The 17500-nt window shown below is 46.3% G+C and overlaps 2 protein-coding genes across 2 annotated transcripts in view; both read right to left on the bottom strand.

The window, feature by feature from the left end:
• Positions 1-10452, bottom strand: part of LOC134059701 (phosphatidylinositol transfer protein beta isoform) — a 24917-nt gene extending 14465 nt beyond the window's left edge. The window contains exons 1-7 of the mRNA XM_062516158.1: positions 10424-10452; positions 5967-5997; positions 3307-3452; positions 2816-2907; positions 2623-2630; positions 1210-1284; positions 685-768 (exon numbers count right to left, since the gene is read on the bottom strand). Coding sequence (XP_062372142.1) covers positions 685-768; positions 1210-1284; positions 2623-2630; positions 2816-2907; positions 3307-3452; positions 5967-5997; positions 10424-10443 — 456 coding nt within the window. The 5' untranslated portion in view covers positions 10444-10452. The remainder of the gene's footprint in view (positions 1-684; positions 769-1209; positions 1285-2622; positions 2631-2815; positions 2908-3306; positions 3453-5966; positions 5998-10423) is intronic.
• A 1693-nt stretch (positions 10453-12145) lies between these two features.
• LOC134060169 (tetratricopeptide repeat protein 28-like) overlaps positions 12146-17500 on the bottom strand; it is a 164269-nt gene continuing 158914 nt past the window's right edge. The window contains exons 22-25 of the mRNA XM_062516788.1: positions 16132-16155; positions 14674-14803; positions 14260-14367; positions 12146-14018 (exon numbers count right to left, since the gene is read on the bottom strand). Coding sequence (XP_062372772.1) covers positions 12331-14018; positions 14260-14367; positions 14674-14803; positions 16132-16155 — 1950 coding nt within the window. The 3' untranslated portion in view covers positions 12146-12330. The remainder of the gene's footprint in view (positions 14019-14259; positions 14368-14673; positions 14804-16131; positions 16156-17500) is intronic.

Below are 17500 nucleotides of genomic sequence, written 5' to 3'. Positions count from 1 at the left end.
GTGATATAAAGCCCAGATCCCAGTCCAGCTATTTTAACACAGCACAGATTAGGGCACAGGCTCAGGGCAGGCCTGAGGTCAGTGAATGACAGGGAGGCTAGTCTTAAATACAGAACCAGAACCAGAGTGACTTTCATATACAGGGTTCCCACTCCAAGTGCAAAAATCCATGACTTTTCCCCCTCACAAAAAAAATCCCCCTGAATTTCCATGATCTACTATACAATATACAGTGCAAAGATTTCAAAACAGTTACAGTTAATAATAATAAAAAAGTTTACTTTTTTAAAGCAGAGGATGAATAAAAGCAAGTTAGTGTTAAACTGCTACAACAAAATTCCCTGATAGCCCGTGACTTTGCCCCCAAAATGATACCCGTGGGAGCCCCTGATATAAAATAAGCATGAAGCCAAGGGGGGAAAAAAACAAACAAACAAACAAACATTCATGGCAAGATTCCATCAAATGACACAGTATTAGTGCGAGAGTGTGTGTGTGTGTGTGTGTGTGTGTGTGTGTGTGTGTGTGTGTGTGTGTGTGTGTGTGTGTGTGTGTGTGTGTGTGTGTGTGTGTGTGTGTGTGTGCGTGAGAGAGAAAGAGAGAGAGCGAGCTGTGTCTAGGACTGCTGCTTTTTACAGGGTGTGAGTGATTCCGTGTGTCTGGAGTGAGGACAGGGCTACTCACTCCGGGGGCCACTTGTTCTCTGTCGGCGATGTCAATAGGCACCACCTCCACCGACTTCCATGTGGAGTTGTCGAGTTTATGGACCTGGAGAAGGGAACGCCATTCATTACACACAGGCTTGTTACGTTAGGCAAGTCACATGCAGTACAAGCCTCTTTTGGGTGTCCCCGTATACAGTTAGTATTAGTGCAGTCAATCAGCCATTATATGTATCGAACACATGCTAACACATCATTCATCATCAATTCAGAAATAAATTCAAGACAATTAAAACTGTGGTCTTATTACATTAATTTATTCCTCCCTTTATGCTTATTGCTATTTCATTATTCTCTTCCCTGCTCGAACACTGCACCATTCTCCATTGTGGGATGGACAAAGAATTAGTATCCTTCTAAATGCTTTGATTAATGGAGAAAATGGAACTCTTTTAAATGCCACCCGTGATATTAACAGTAATCATTGGTATATAGCCTACAACTTTTGGAGAAATAAAGACTTAATCTCATCTGTACATGGACTTACATTTTCAACTGTTCCGAGATCAGGCTTATGCCAGGTCTCAATTTTGATGAAGAAGTCATCTTTCATGTATTCATTCTGCAGGGGGAAAGAACCAGTTCAGGTGAAATTAATCTGGACATGACTGTGTTTAAGGTAAAAAAAAATAAAAAATACTTTAAATCACTTCTATATTTAAACAAGGGCCCTGTTCTTCAGACGAGGATTACTGATTTAAAGGGATTTTGCTGTTGACGATTTTGACACAATCTTGGATTTTTGCCTTCTTCAAAGCTGCTGCTGAAGTGGTTGTCAACACAACGAGTCCCACGTGCTCGAGCCTGCTCAGAAGCAGGCTTATCAGCGTAAACAGGATTATATCACAGTGTTACAAGCTCTAACCTAACAGTGCAAGCCTCGCACAGCCACGGCACGGCGTCATGCGCGCAGTAGTGTGTGTGTGTGTGTATCTGTGTGTGTGTGCGCGTGTGTGCGTGTGTGCGTGTGAAAGGGGATACAGAAACCACGCAGTGGTGAACTTTCAGCATGGCGACAATGGCGTCAAGACAATGCTCAGACCACTGAGGTGAGGTGAGGTACACACCCCTGTAACCACAAGCTACAACAGAGAGACTGAAGAGCAGTCACACACACACTCAAACACACATATACACGTCTGCACTGCGATGTATTGCGATATTGAACCAAGTCAAATGTGTAGTTTCTTATGTCTCTCATGCTATTGAGCTACAGAAGCAAGTAAAATGTGTTGTTTCTTATGTCTCATGCCATTGAGCTACAGATCTGCAGCCCGATCCAACCTCTTCACTATATATTCACACACTCTCAGGACACACTCTCAGGACACCAGTGCACAGGAAGAAGTTGGACAACTCATGTGCCATCGCACTACATATTTTACAATTTTATCTCTATGTATGAGACAAATAAAAATTAATCTCTGAATACAGACCAACGATCACATTAAGACAGCTCTTTGAGTGGTCACAACATTTGATGAAAAAAACAACAACAACAACAACAACAACAGCAGCAGCAGCAGCAGTCAGGACACTGCAGACCCTCTGGCCAATCTAATACAAATTCCAGCATCAATATAACACACAGTGACTGAGGTATGTTGACCCCATACCTTGCAGGAAAATCTGAATTAAACCGGCACAATAGCTTTCATAATTTATGTGAGTAGAAACACGTGTGTAAACACGTGCACACACACACTCTCTCTCTCATACACACACAGATCAGGTTTAAAAAAAAAAGGTGAGTGAGTGTTCTGAATGAAACTCATTAAGTGACACACCCTGATATGTCTACGGGCGCATTCCTATGAGGAAGTTATGACGCCACTACACACAGCTGCACATAAACACACAAACACAAGCACACACACATTCCTTTTAAAAACCCACTTACCGTTACAACTGCGGCAAACAATGGAGGCATGCAAAAACAAAAAGACAAACAAACAGACCGTTAGAATAGAACCAAACGACATGCTAAAAATAACCAGGAATTCAATTCTTTATCTGCTAGTGAGGTGCAACGGAAGGAGATAAAAAAAAATTACAACGATAATAACAACAACAACAACAACAAAAATACTCACTGGTCCGACAGTAAGGGTACGCATTCCAGGCCTTCTCGTGGAAGACGAGAGACCCTTCTGGAGCGATCATTTTCACGAAGGCCGGGACTTTACTGTGAAAAGAAACACACGGCCGATAGTTTTGCACAGCGATTGCAAAAGACGGGCTCCAGTATCTCTACTGAATATGGTTGATAAGACTACTGGGCTAAACTAACTACGCTGAATCCCACCTGGGATTCGAACCAGCAACCCTCTGGTGGCCAGCACGGCTGCCTAACCTTTGGGCTAATCTGCCACCCCTAGGCATAAATTATAAAAGGAGCACTTACAATCTACAGACCTGCAGGTACAAATTATAGAAAGAATTTATTTGTGCTTTTTTTCACATTAAATCTGGACATAGTTGGTCTGCTTAATGTCTGCATTAAATCTCCAAACGATACACTGTGCATGTGTGTCTCTGTATATGATGGATTGGAATCATGTGTGTAGCGTGTGCGTGTGCGTACCTTTTCAGGTGGTAGATTTTGTGCGTGTACTGGCCCTTCTCTCCGTCCTTCTCGTAGGGCTCGTTCTTGAGCACCTCGATGCCCTCCCCGCCGCCGGTCTCATTCTTACTGGCCTCTGCTACCGAGTACAGCTGCCCCACTTGGTACTAGAACACAGAACACAGCCAGAGGCACACAGAGGCGCACAGATTGAATGACTTGTGTGCATGCAGTCGTTGTTTGAACATGCGTACAGAGATGCATTGCAAAGAAGTGAGGCAGAAAGGTGGGAATCCTGATTCGAGAGTTTGTGTACAAATCCAACGATTTTAAGGTTACATAATAATAATAATAAATCTTATTTAAAGCGCCTTTCATGACACCCAAGGTCACTTTACAAGGTGGTAAAATCATCACATACAAAAAAAAAAGACTAAATAACCTAGTTATCCCAATAACAAACAAGTTACGGGGTATGTTTCAATGGGACATGGAGTATGACATTTGGCAGAGGATGCTGTGGAGCACAGTGGCACAACTGGACAGTCAAAGGGTGCCATCTAGTGGCCACGGAGTAAAGTTCTGACTCAGATGCAGCTTGTGTTCATGCCCAGTCGGTGAGGTGAGGACTGGAGTTTATTAAGACAGACCGAGAGGGTGGGGTCGTGCTTGAATGAAGAGGAACATTATGTATTTGCAAGCCTACTGTTAGCGAGCTAAAGGGAAGAAACGAGCTGTGGCTTGTCAGTGATTCAGCCGACAGTTTTCCTCTTGGTAAGAAAACAACATCTATGAAAAGAGAATGACAGCACAAACACAGTCAGAGGCGCAATAGCTGGGGCACAGCCAAAAGCAGGCTTGGCCTTTAAAACCGTTTGCGATGCTGATAACCTTTTAATATGTTTGTGTTATTCTAACGCGCTTGTGTCGTCTGGAATTTGGCAGCCGCACGTGAACCGGCCCGAGAGTGATGAGTCACTAGTTCTTAGGAGAGGCACATTTATCGTTGCATCAATCTGTCGAGTCGGAAGTGAGCAGTGGTTTCTCCTCTGCGGCTTTGGCTGCAAGAATAGCTCAGGGGGCTGCTGTGCTGAGGTTTATTGCATGGTTCAAGGCGTTCGCTCCTCAGAAGACACTTTGATGTTTACAAACAGTCCCTTTCTCTTTAAGCACAGTAATTCAGCCCCAGACGCCCCGAGAGTGTGCGTTTCATTCAGCGGGGGATTGCCATAAAGCATGGACGGTCATAACTCGCGTGGCTCAGGATCTTATGGTAACGCGGAGCGACCGAGTGTGTGTGTGTGTGCACACACAGTTATGTAAACAAGTGGGTGTCGGCGAGGGAAGGTTGAGGGGGCTGCTGGGAAAGAGGCTTTACAGATTCAGACAAGAGCGCCATTGTTTTCCCCCCGTGGAGCAGTCGCGCGAAACGAGGAGCAAAACGTTTTCATGAGCGAAATGTCCTTTTTTAATTCACCTAACTCACAGCCGTCGTTTTCTTTTTTCTTTTTAACAGATGAGCCGACTGTCAAATTGAAATACAGTGACAGAAATCGCATCTATCCTACTCAAGGCCTGTGTATCATGAGCTTAGGCACTACCCTGAATTAACTGCTTTTTATGGTTCTCATGAATAGTGCATAACTGCTTTAAGGGCATTTCCTGAAATACCCTTACCCTCCCCCCAAGTGGAAACATGGCACTTCGTGTTCAAATCTGCCTTGGTTCCTCGCTAATAAACAAACCTATGAGGTGAAACAGGGGGGGTTGGGGGGGTTGCTGGCCATAACCTGAGGTGACCCTGCAGGCCTTAGCTGATGCGATTACACTGTACATTCCTGATGGTTTGGCACACACTAGGCCATAATGCAACTCTCTTCTCTCTATATATACACTAGCCTAAACGGCATTTTAATGACCCAACTTTTACAATAAAAATGAGTAAGAGAGAGAATAAGGAGTGTGTGATGCAGTATACAGCAACTAGTCACTTTGTGAGCATCCAGTCTGAAGCTCCCCAAATAAACCGATGACTGCATTCATTATTTCCAAGAAAATATGCTTGTTGAGTGCCAAAGAAACCCACACAGTCATCCTTTTGGTTTACAATCCATTTGGTTCCGGACTCTTTACAGCAGCACTAACACATCTGTGAGATGACTGTAGACGGAGGTGGACTAGCAGCACGGCGATGACCTGAGATAACCTTGCTGGCCTGAGTGGAACCACTTGTGCAACGCACTCCTCACGTGTCTCGTCTGACAAGAGGGTCTGAAAAACCTAAGCCTGAAATGCACTCTAACACACCGAACAAACCAACACACACACACACACAGACAGACAGACTTGTGGATCTTGACAAGTGTTTCACAGGAGCTTCGCAAAACTCCACAAATCTTTTGCTGGGCAGGGTCAGCGAGAGATACTGTCTGCCCAGACTACACAGCAGCTCCTTGTATGGAGAGCCGAGACCCTTCCACCGTTTCATAACTCTTCGCAAAAAATAAATAAGACAGAGAGGCATGACCATTCAAGGGTATTTACGACATGCTACAACAACCGTTTTAATTGCTACCCCATTACACTCTCCTTAACATGCAGCTGCTTGTAAATCGGTGTGTGTGTGCGTGTGCGTGTGTGTGTGTGTGTGTGTGTGCGCGTTTGTTCAAGACTTCACTTACCTCTTCAACTGTGCATGGTAAAACAACACGGCTGTAAGAAAAGAAGACAATTAAGAGTTAGATCATGACGCTTCACATTTTCAAATGCTCCCAATACATTACGCTAGTCATGTCTGTGCACTTCTTTTTTCTCGTTTCAAAACAGGCCAGACGCTAACCTCAGCGCTGGGCCTGCGATTTTGCCAAGATGATGACATGGAAAACAAATCTACAGAGGCAGCGATGCCTTTACTTTCCAGGCAGACATTTTGCTGAGGATGTAGACGGAGACACACAGACTAACTCTTGTTTTTTATGAGTATCCATAGTGTGGAGGCCATAAATGAGGCATGCGTGGTGTATCAAAGCAAATGGCACACACGGCCCTCTGGTTTCAATTTAGACTAATAACTGTGACACTTCAACTACAAGCCCAGAGAAGGAGCTGTATGACAGTAATGTCTGAATTTGTTTAGGTTAAAGCCATGGTTTGGTAGGCCTTCCCCAAAACTCTTCAGACTGAGAGATTGGGACTGCTCCACACCACGTAACTTTTCAGGGACCAAATCACAGGCCTAGAACACCCTATTCCTCGGCCAACCTCGCCTGCATACTGGCCAATTTGAGGTGCAGCATCACACACACACACAAACAGCAAAATGTCGTCTGACCAGGAGAGCAGGCCTAACGCACTGGTTTACACGTACACGCACACACACACACACACACACACACACACACACGCTGGACTATCTAGACACAGTGTATGATGATGGTTCTATGGGTGTGGTGGGACGGTGAAAGAGAGCTCCACTCAGGAAGCGTATTGTGCCCATTCTGGAGAGTTTTACAGCACGCTGGGGTCCCCGAGAGCTCAGAGCGTGGAAAGTGGACTGATGTGGCAGCGCCGACTGTAGCCGAGGACCACAGCGGCCACAACGGGTGTGGCCATGCATGGCACAGTCCTGACGTCATCACTCCAAATCCACTCTTACCATGACCTTCAGAGCACTATATGAGAGTTTTAAAAAAGCTCATTGAGATTGCTAGCTGACTACAATATATAATGTGGCATAGCCTGAATGCTCCAGAACTAGGGTTGTGCAATATAGCCTCTGAAACGTTTTTGATCAAAGTAAAAAATACCATCAGATACTTGAGACTTTCCTCAGCTGTCCCTAAAACACCAGTCTAAAAAAACACCAGTCTAAAACACACATTTTTACTTCCTGATAAACAGCTGAACTGAACAGCATGAGTCAGAACCCATCCAACTTTGAAGCACGTTCACTTTTGCTAACATGGGACACTTTTGCTAACATGGGGCAGTTTTGCTACCATGGGACCAGATGGGTCATGTAGGACTGGAGCAGATCTGATGGTTTCCCAGACAGTGATGCTGTTTTGTCATGTCACTGACAGCAATGCCATTGATGTCGTCCTGATATATCCTTCTCCCTGTTGTTTTAGGCTTAGTTCACACTGGCAGTCGAAATCTGAGGTCTTGCATATCCGATCAGAATCGGATCTTTCTGACTGACTGTTCTCATTGCATATTGCAAGTGATCACATCCGATCTTGGCGTGCAATGCTCAGACCCGATATAAATTACACACACCTGGATTCATTAGGTAGAGTTGTACACAACTAAGTCGTCATGGATGAAAGCGGATTTATTTTTGATATTTTCCAACTGATTATGCGTAGTCGCGGCGCAAAAACAGTCCTTACAGTTTGTGAGAAAGCGTCAGAAACGGAGGAGACTACTACATTCGAGTTACTGTAAATCTCATTCTTTGAATCAGGTAAATTGGCGAGTGAGAAAACTATCATTAGGCTATTTCTAGTTTCAGGTACCACATTAACATGACATCGTTTGGAGACATTACTGAGACTGTAGGCTCTCTTGTAGCCTTTTAAGAACAGAGTCAGCCGTCAAACATTAATCAATACACATGTTGCCACCATGTTGTATTCACGGTCACCTACTGACCTTTCTTAGTAGGCCTGCTGGGTGTACTCTATCTAGAGCATGAGTAGCATGTGGGCTATAGGCTGGCATGACCTACAGCACACATACAGCCCTAGTTAACGCACACACACACACACACACACACACACACACACACACACACTGGAAGGGGAAATATCTTCAAATCATGTTTATTTTGAGTTTGTGTAAAGAGAAAAAAAAATGACTGAAATCTAAAACACTGAAAAAGAAAAAGATTTCATTTTATGGCCTTATCGCCTAGCCCTATCCTGAACCTAACTACAAAAGACGTCACTTGAAAGGGTAAAAACTGGTATTTGATCTAAGAAATAAACATTATGAAGCATATCTCTGCTGTTGCTGTGCTGCAGCTGATTGGAGATTACAAGTTTCCAAAGGCCAAACTCAATCGCGGCTAAGTTAACACACATACAAAGTGCACCATGCCGGTTTGCTAGCAAGGGTGGGGCACTGCTGCAGAACTGAATGGCAAAGTGCAGTGCTCAAATGTACATTTGACAGTTATGAAGAAAAGTTGAGAAACAGTTAGTCCTCGGTACATGCACCAGTTGATAAATGCACCATGTTGCAGACCAATTCTTCAGTGACCCTAAATTACCCAGACAATCAGGCTGAGGAGGACTACATAACAAAACCATTTAATAACAATTCTAAATTAATTTCACTTATTTATGAAATTGCTTGTAAGTAATCAGTGTAGAGATGGTTTTATTGTTATTGTTTAGATGAAATTATATCATTTTTTCCAAGGTGCAAATATCCTTTCAGGATATGACCATGGATACAAATACTCATGAGAGTTGAAATGGTCAACCCCCAAAGCATCTGAGGCATTCTAGACCTACATCAGTCATTTGGATTAAATCAGATAGCAGCTCTATCAGTTAGAAGGAGTTTCCTGTGCAAACTCTCAGAGGGCAATGCTGACCCCTAAAGTGTGAGGTGTGAGCATGTTTGCCGCCTGAAAAACACCCGTGAAAGGTTAAACTAACTGTACACTGTTCAGCAGGGGTTTGTTGCATGGATTTAAAAAAAAAGGAGGGGGGAAATTACGTTCGTCCAATAATATATCAAGAAATAGTTATAATCTGGTTGATGACTTAACTCCTTAAAGAAAACAAAACATCAGGCCAAACTATTTCCAGAAGCTGAACCAATAGTAGCAGGGAAATGCCCATGGCCGAGATAACGGATTGAGAACCCAAGTCTTTTTCACTTTAACTGAGTCTTGCATCAAAATCCAATAGGCAAAATACAGAACAGCAGCCTATGCTGGTGATCCATAATGTTACGTTGATGGAAATACAGTGATTGCACCACTCAATCATGCACATAGTGTTGCAGAAAACTGACCGTCAGTCACCAAAAAGTTTAAGAACTTTAGCTTGTGATTAGATTACTGTTGGAACCCGTACTCATACTGGGCATTAAAATACACATTCCAGGATAGGCCTACCATCAGAACAACAACAACAAAAAAGAATGTAAACGGGCTCTGGCAGTATGATTCTGGTTAGCTAACCTGACTGTCATCAGATTCATTTACCTGGCTACTTTAACTGAGGGAACACACAGTCATCAGTCATCACTGTGAGGGCGAAGTCCATGACATAACGTTACATTTTTTTCAGGGGCATCATCTTGGCCGGGGCAAACAGGTAACTAACTAGACAGCTGCGTGCTTTCACAGACTCAAACGGATTTCTTTCAGTTTTTCAAAGACTACACGCAAACTTCGCCCACACTACCAATTGATGATTCATTCATAAACTCGCTAGTTCAGCTAATGTTTAGGTACTAGCTCGGTTACGTTACCTCATTTAGCGGAATATTGGGCTAACACTCACGCTTAGGGCTAGTTCCTGATTATCACCGAAGCTAAAACGTATTTTCGTCGCATCCACTCTGATGAGAACTGTCTGCATGTTGTATAGTATTGGTTTATGGATGGTCTCTGAATATTCTGAAATGGCTAGAACTAAGTTACCAGACTTAGCACAAGTTATAAAGTTACCGAACGTCATGCTGGATGCACGTTTACGCAGAAGGCAGAACTTTACCTGGCTAGCTAGCTAGCAAGTTAGCCTGTCATTTGTTGCTGCCCTGTGTTTCCTATATACCAAACAACAGACGGGTTGCATGTCAAACAAAAAAATAGAGTTGATCCAAAACGAAAACAGCATCCAAGGTAACTGTGCTCAACCCACTTTAACCAATAACTGCTTCACGCAAACTTCTGTCAAAGCCGGTAGGCAGGCCAGACACGAAGCGAGCCGGCTGAATACACCCAAACCACATCCTGATTCGTGAAGTTCAATTTCACCTACACGTGTTACTTCTCAAAAAGTACGCAAACTATTACACGACTAACTTCTATAAGTGTTCTATGTTATCCGTAAATGTTTGTGCCAGATTAAACTTTACATACGCTTGAAAGTAAGAGGAGAAGAAGCATTAAACTTACTATTCCTTGATGAGCACCATCTTCGTGTATTTGCCTGCGGCTGCGCAATACTGCTGACGTCATGTATACTTATCAACAAGCCCCCCCATTCCGCCCCTTGCTGTGTATGATTGGCTAAATTATGAAACTCTATCGTGCCATGTTTACGGGTAATGTGACGTCAAATAATGTAAGCAGGTTGAAATTGTAAGTCTCGATTTTTTTCCCTTTTAAATTGTAAGGTATATCGGGGCATCTCAACATCATCAACATACCATGGTTGCCTATGCACCTACAGTAGCCAACCACTGTCTATGTAGGAATCCTGTGTGCATTCAGCAGGCCTACAGTGGTCGCTGGTATCTTTTGGCTTCCCACAGAAATTATCTGCTCAGCAAGAGAACTGCACAGAATTCCAGGAATTCTTTCCCAGATTAGCAACCAGCTCATTTGTGTTTATATAACAATGAGGAGGGGGGCAGACTTATTCCTGCCATCACACCCCGAGTTTGTAGTGTCAGGAAATTAATTAAAGATAGGCCTAATATGCTGTTCTGGGACTGCTATTCCTACACACTCTCTACAGGTTATTGTAAAAAGGTCAACCAAACTGAGCATCTCTGTGATTTCAACAAAGACTCCTTTGTTTCAGACACTGTATGGTAAATGGTAAATTAACTGCATTTATATTGCGTTTTTATCGGCTTCTGTGAGCACCCTTGCTTTAGTGCTTTGCATATCATGCCTCACATTCACCCACTCACACACCGATAGTGGAGGCTGCCATGCAAGGCGCCATTCTGCTCATCGGGAGCACTGGGGTTAGGTGTGCTGCTCAAGGACACTTCGACAGGGTCAGGACTTGGGCTCGGACCAGCAACCTTCCAGTTACTGGAGGTCTCCTCTCTACCTCCTGAGCCACTGTCTGTCGCCCCCAAACCCCAAAAGAGTACCTGAACCAAATTAACCAAATGTGTATCAAGTGCTTTTTTTTTTTTTTTTTTTTTTTACTCCATGCTGTACTTTAAAGCATAAAGAAGACTTCTTGAGATATAAAGTACTACGTGAGATCACAGGGTATAAGCAGACTTGAATATTCTAATGGTAGGCTAGCCTATGTCTTTTATGTCAGCAAGTAACCGTGGGGTCATGCAAGGAAATTCATGCAGACACCAACACACCTTTTTTAATTGAAACATTTTACTGGTAAAGGACAAAGATATGTCTTGGTTCTCCATGTCTGCTTTCTTTCCAAAAAAGACGGTGAGCTAAAAACCCATACATGGTACTTATTTAACATTGAAGAGCAAGAGGATCCATGCTGCGGAGTAGACATTCAGTTCACAAAGAGATCAGGCCAAATGCCATGGTTTAATTTCAATTAAAAAATATGAAATCTTTTTTTAACCATTTCAACCATATTCACATGGTGCAGTTCTTTTTTTTCTGTTTAATAATATCAAAATGTATAATACTGATTGTGAAACACTTGGTTTAATTTACAAAACATAATAATTATAATATTAATAATAACAATAACAAACAACAACAATAATAATAACAATAATTATATATTAAAATAAAAATAAAGGAAATTACACCAGTCTGAGCTGTAATGATTTTGGCCCACAAAAAAACAGTAAATGTTCCTGCACGCACAGTATTGGGTCTTCTGGTTATCTTTACAGTGGTTACTGGGGACACAGGGACAACACTGCCATGGCCGCTCACAGTCTAGAGAGCGTTGCTCTCAGTGGCTGCCATCTTCTTTTTCTGTGGTGAATCAAGTCATTAGGGCCAGCTTAAAGGCCTCTTAAGTGCCCAGCTTTTTTTTGATATCTTTTCGTTGTTTTGTTTTTTTTGTGTGTGGTTCTCAGACCAGTCATGAATGAGTGGTATATAACTAGCACAAATCTTACACAACTGTCTCAACATTTTGACGATGGGAAGAACCTGCCGGGGGAGAGGAACTTGTAGCCGTTGCTGGAGGGTAGGCGGATGGGGCGGGCGCCGGGGCTGCTCCGGGTGGATATGGTCGGCGAGGGGGCAGTTTTGTGGGCGTCAGTGCCGTTGTGGCCGTTGGCAGGCCTGCCGGAGCCCTTGTCTAGAGTCTGGCTCCCGAGCTTGGACAGCTCGACGCTGTCCTGGCCGTCGCCGGGCGAGCAGCGCCGCGGCGACAGGTTCAACAGGCCCAGCACGTCCTTCTCGCTCGCCGGGCCGGTGCCCTTGCCCGTGCCGGCGATGCCCCGGATGGCCCGCACCGGACCGGAGTGCTGCTGCTGGGCGGCCGCGTTGGCCCAGAAGGTCTTCAGGTTGTGGACGGCCTGGACCTTCTCGTCGATGACGGTCCTCCGCAGGCGGTCCAGGCTGACCGGGGCCTCGGCGTGGCTTGAGGCGGAGCCCGTGGAGGAGTAGGAGAGGGCGGGGGAGGGCGCGCTGCCCACGGGCGACTGGTGCCCGGAGCTCGGGGACACGTTGCTGGGCGAGCGCGAGATGTTGCCGCTGTACGGCGAGCTGGGGTACTTGAGCTTGAACTGGGCCAGGCTGTCGAGCGACGGGGACGGGTGGCCGCCGGTCTCCTTGAGCGAGGAGTCCGAGTGGGCCGGGCTGCTGTAGCCCGAGCTGATCTTCTGCAGCGAGGAGGAGCGCGACGGCGGCTTGGGCCGCTCCCGCAGGCTGGCGCGGCTGCTCGGCCGGCTGAACGCGCTCGTCTCCGAGGAGCGGAAGGCGGTGGTGGCGGCGGACGCCGTGCCCTTGGTCGGCGTGGAGCTGGACGCCGGCGCCGCCATGCCCTCGGCCACGCCCCGCTGCAGGCTCCCGACGGCCCGCAGGTGGCTCTGGGTCTCCTCCATGATCTTCTGCGCCAGCTCCTGCGGGTCGAGCGGCGCCGACGACGACCCGCCGCTCTTGTCCTCCTGCGACTTGACGGTGCTGTCCGTCTCGGTGCTGGACTGGTCCGACTCGCCCGCGTCCGAGTTGTTCACCTTGGCCACCTTCTGGAAGGGCGAGTTGGGGCTGGGCACCAGGCTGGCCTTCAGAGGCGACGTCGGGGTGCTGACGCTGCCCTTGGACGAGACGGACGCCGCGCTGTACCCCGCGCCCGGCCCGGATCCGGACCCCGAGCCCACGCCGGCCCCTCGTCCCCGCAGCATGCGGTGCCTCTGAGCGTGTCCCGGGGGCAGCGGGAGGGAGTCACAGTGGCTGCCCAGCGGCTCGCTGCTGATGATGGAGAAGCCCTCGTACTCCTCGTCGTCGCCGCGGCCGCCGGCCCCGCCGGCCACCACCGTGCCCTGGGGCGAGGAGCGGCTGCGGGCGCCGCCGCCGCCGCCGTGCGGGTGCTTGTGGGCCGACAGGTGGCCCACGCCCATGCCGCCGCCGCGGCCCCGCTGGCCCAGGAAGTCGCTCTCGGACTTGGAGGCGAAGCTCATGGACGAGGCGATGGAGCTCAGGCTGTAGACGGAGATGGCGTCCGACGCCATGCTGTCGGGGCACGTCGGGGAGAAGGGCAGCGACGGGTAGCCCAGGGGCAGCGGGTTGGACACCGACTGGGCAGAGGCCAGAGACTCCAGCGACGAGGAGCTGTCCAGGCTGAGGCGCTTGGGCAGCTCTGTGGAGTCTACGGTGACGGACGAGCAGAGGGAGAGGCGTGGGTGTGGGAGAAGGAAAACGCAATTAGCAACGCCATTCAACAACCGCAATAATCCATAATATTCAATAGCAGTCAATGCTATAACTGCAAATGGACAATTAACACTATTACATGTCAAGACAATTAGATGTTCTTCTCAGCTGGCTGTTCCATTTATATCAATCAATTTGTTAATCAATCGAGTCTTTCATTATCTAGCAGGTCTTACCAAACAGTGCCAACAGGGACTGCAGGGCAAAGTGCATGGTGCGACGGTTGGCCTGTTTGCCCGTTTTCAGGATGACCTCTTCTTGACCCACCTCACACAGGTCAAATCCTGAGAGAGGAGATGATCATTTACACAGAAATATTTTTAAAAAAAACAAATATGCAATGTTACTACGGTATAAAAGTTTAACAACCCCTCATTCTGTATGTATAGGAAGAATATTTTTTCCCCCTGATGTTTTGATTCACAATAGCTTGAAGGGTTATATGTTCTTTCTGTCAGACAATTGAGAAACCTGTTTCTGATTTATGACCAGCTTAAGTTAGCATATTTAAAACAGCACAGCGTTGCCAGCTGGCTCGCTAGGGTATTCAATCCAAAGTGCTGGTGGCGGTGGTGGTGGCGCAGACTCACCCAGGGCGGCCAGAAACTCGTGGCACCCGGGCAGCCTCCAGAGCTGGACGCTGATGGACACCTGGATGGGCATCAGGGAGAAGTCCTGCTCCTTCTCCCCCGACTGCAGCTGGACCAGCACCTGGTGGAGCTACAGGGACACAGTATGGAGGGTTTAGGCAGAGGTGGGCATGGACCAGGTGTAGTTGGTCACCTATGATGGTTTGGTCTACTACAAATGGAGGGGTGGGGGCGAGGGGTGGCGGTTCAGGTGAGGGGTGCAGCAAATAGATAGGCTTCAGGTTATAGGTTTATGATTTTCTACCTGCTAACTCCTTGAAACATGTAACTTGTTATAATGATTTATAATGATTTATTTAATCAAATAACAATCAATCTGATTCAATTCTGTAAATTAATAAAAAAAATATTCTTAGATGTACTGTATGTTTAAGAGCCATGCCTTAAATTGATGTCATTGGTTTCATATGCATCTTAGATTCCTGGACAATACATGTATGTTCAGCTGCCTGGCACTAGAAAAACCTGTTGCTCATACAGGAAGTCTAAGCACATTCAACCTCAGTGCAGTACCAGCATAGGCATACTTAAGAGGCCCACGGTGGTCACAGAAGCCTATTCTTTTCCTCCAAAAATTGCCTAATAGCTGGCCACCTTGCCCTCTGACCCCGTCCTTTGGGCTAAGCCTTTCTGGGCCTCACTGTGTCAACAGCCTCCGCGGCGGAGACCCTGGGTCACGTGGACGGCACATGTGTTGCAGATTAGCCGAAGGTGGACCCCGGTGAAAGAGGTGGGACCCCGCGGATCACTGAGCTGCTGTTTCTAATGGGCTTACCTTCCCCGCTGTAAACAGAGATGTTCTCATGACTCACACGTCTGTGTGGTTCTGAAAACGTGCCAGGGTCTTTTCTGTTTGTTTATTTTTCGCTTTCTTTCTGTCTTTCCCCCGTTTGAGCCTCTACAGTTTGGGTCGGAACCGCTGCTTTTGGCCTCAGGTGAACTCTGGTGATCTAATCACCAGGGGAGCCGTGAATTTGTTGGCACGGTGAAGCTGAACTCCATTTCTATGGCGATTTGGTAGCACCGATCGTGAGACTCTTAAACAATCCATCTAAATATTAACTTAGATCTGCTCCTCTAAAGCTTTGATGGCGCATCGACCTGGATAAACAGCACACCACAGCTGTGGTGTCACGGTAGAGGTTTACTAGTATTCATCTCCTACCGTGGACTACTGCATCACTCGTACAGTACATGTATGTTGTAAACATGTTGTTTCAGCGCTGGCAGTGATATGATGGTGAAGCTTGCAGCGGTGTGTTAAACTGTACTTTGTTGCATTCGCATTAAGTTCTGTTAGTTTTGCCTGCTTTCAAGCGGCGATGATGAAACACAAATGGAAGGATGGAGGCAGGAGGCATTTAGCATGAGGTGAAAGGGGCGCATAGAGACACTTACCATTCCCACCATATTTTTAACAGCCTTCAATCCGGACAGAGGCGGGATGGAGAGAGACAAAGGAGACAAGAGAGAGAGAGGGGGAGAGAGAGAGGGAGAGAGAGAGAGCGGTGAGAAAGGAGGCTTTTCAAGGCCATGCATTCACAGTCCAGTTAGACAGAGCTGCAGACCACACAACTCAGCAAAACAGAAGCTATGTACAGACTGCCATGACACACAGACCAGAGGCGAAGAACAATAGACAGCCTGTGAATAACATAAAACACTATGCAAATATGCCCAGGTACTGATGGGACATTTGGTTTGTTGAATAACGTGCGTGGACTACTGCAAATGCAAACGTCTACTTGCCTTTAAAAAGAGCAACAACTGAAGGTGACATAGAATTGCAGGTATAGTGTTCAGCCATCAACTCTAATCTATTTTAGACCATGAAGACCAATTTACAATTCCACTGGATGTCTCTTGTTTTTCTGACTGAACCCTGAACTATTTTCCTACATTATCAACATAAGCTGCTCTCTGAAACTAATTTGAATAACACAGTGGTTGCAAACGTGCAAATCAATCAGCGGCCCTTACATAACATTCTTTGAGTCTTATGTGACGGGCTTTAAACCACAGGACGTGAACAGAGCTACTCTGTTCTCAAAGGTCATGTGACGGACACCGAGGCTCCATTATGGATGTTCATTGTGGTCAAGAGTGGACCGAACAAACAGATGTACCAGATCCCGGGGCCATCCGTCAATTGTCCACTGTACTGGACAAAACTGTATCGGCGTTGTTGTCCTTACCGGAAAACTTGATGCAGGGCAACTTGTAAAGCAATCTTTAGTGGACACTAATCATTCTTTTATCTGTCTGCTATTAGGCTGGGTCCAGATCTGGCAAATTCTGAGGCCATGGTCTTGCTGATAAACTAATCTGCCTGTTTTTGAAGTGAATGTTACACTAATGACTATTGCTTTTGATGGGCTGCCTGGATAACTCGGAGATTAAGAGGCCAGAAAAGATCCCTTTATTTGCCGAGGGTGAATGAGGACAGTTGTATTGAGATGAAGCACTGAAAGGTGGTTGTGTTTATGTGTGTGTGTGTGTGTGTGTGTGTGTGTGTGTGTGTGTGTGTGTGTGTGTGTGTGTGTGTGTGAGAGAGAGAGAGAGAGAGAGGGAGAGGGAGAGAAAGAAAGTAGAAAGAAAGAGCAGAGAGAATGAAAGCAGCGGAGTAAAAATGTGGCTGCCATTGTGTTGTGAACAGGCCTCTCACACAGCCTTAAGCAGGCTGAGGTTTGGTTCACAGTGTGGTGAAGGCAGATTAAATCCAGGGAGGATTTTCTCCACGTGTGCCCAAACCCGGGCCGACCACTGC

This window comes from Sardina pilchardus, chromosome 16 (genome assembly GCF_963854185.1).
Source record: "Sardina pilchardus chromosome 16, fSarPil1.1, whole genome shotgun sequence".
NCBI classification, from domain to species: Eukaryota; Metazoa; Chordata; class Actinopteri; order Clupeiformes; family Clupeidae; genus Sardina; species Sardina pilchardus.
Note: the sequence above shows the minus strand (reverse complement) of the source record. Positions and strands in the feature narration are given on the sequence as shown.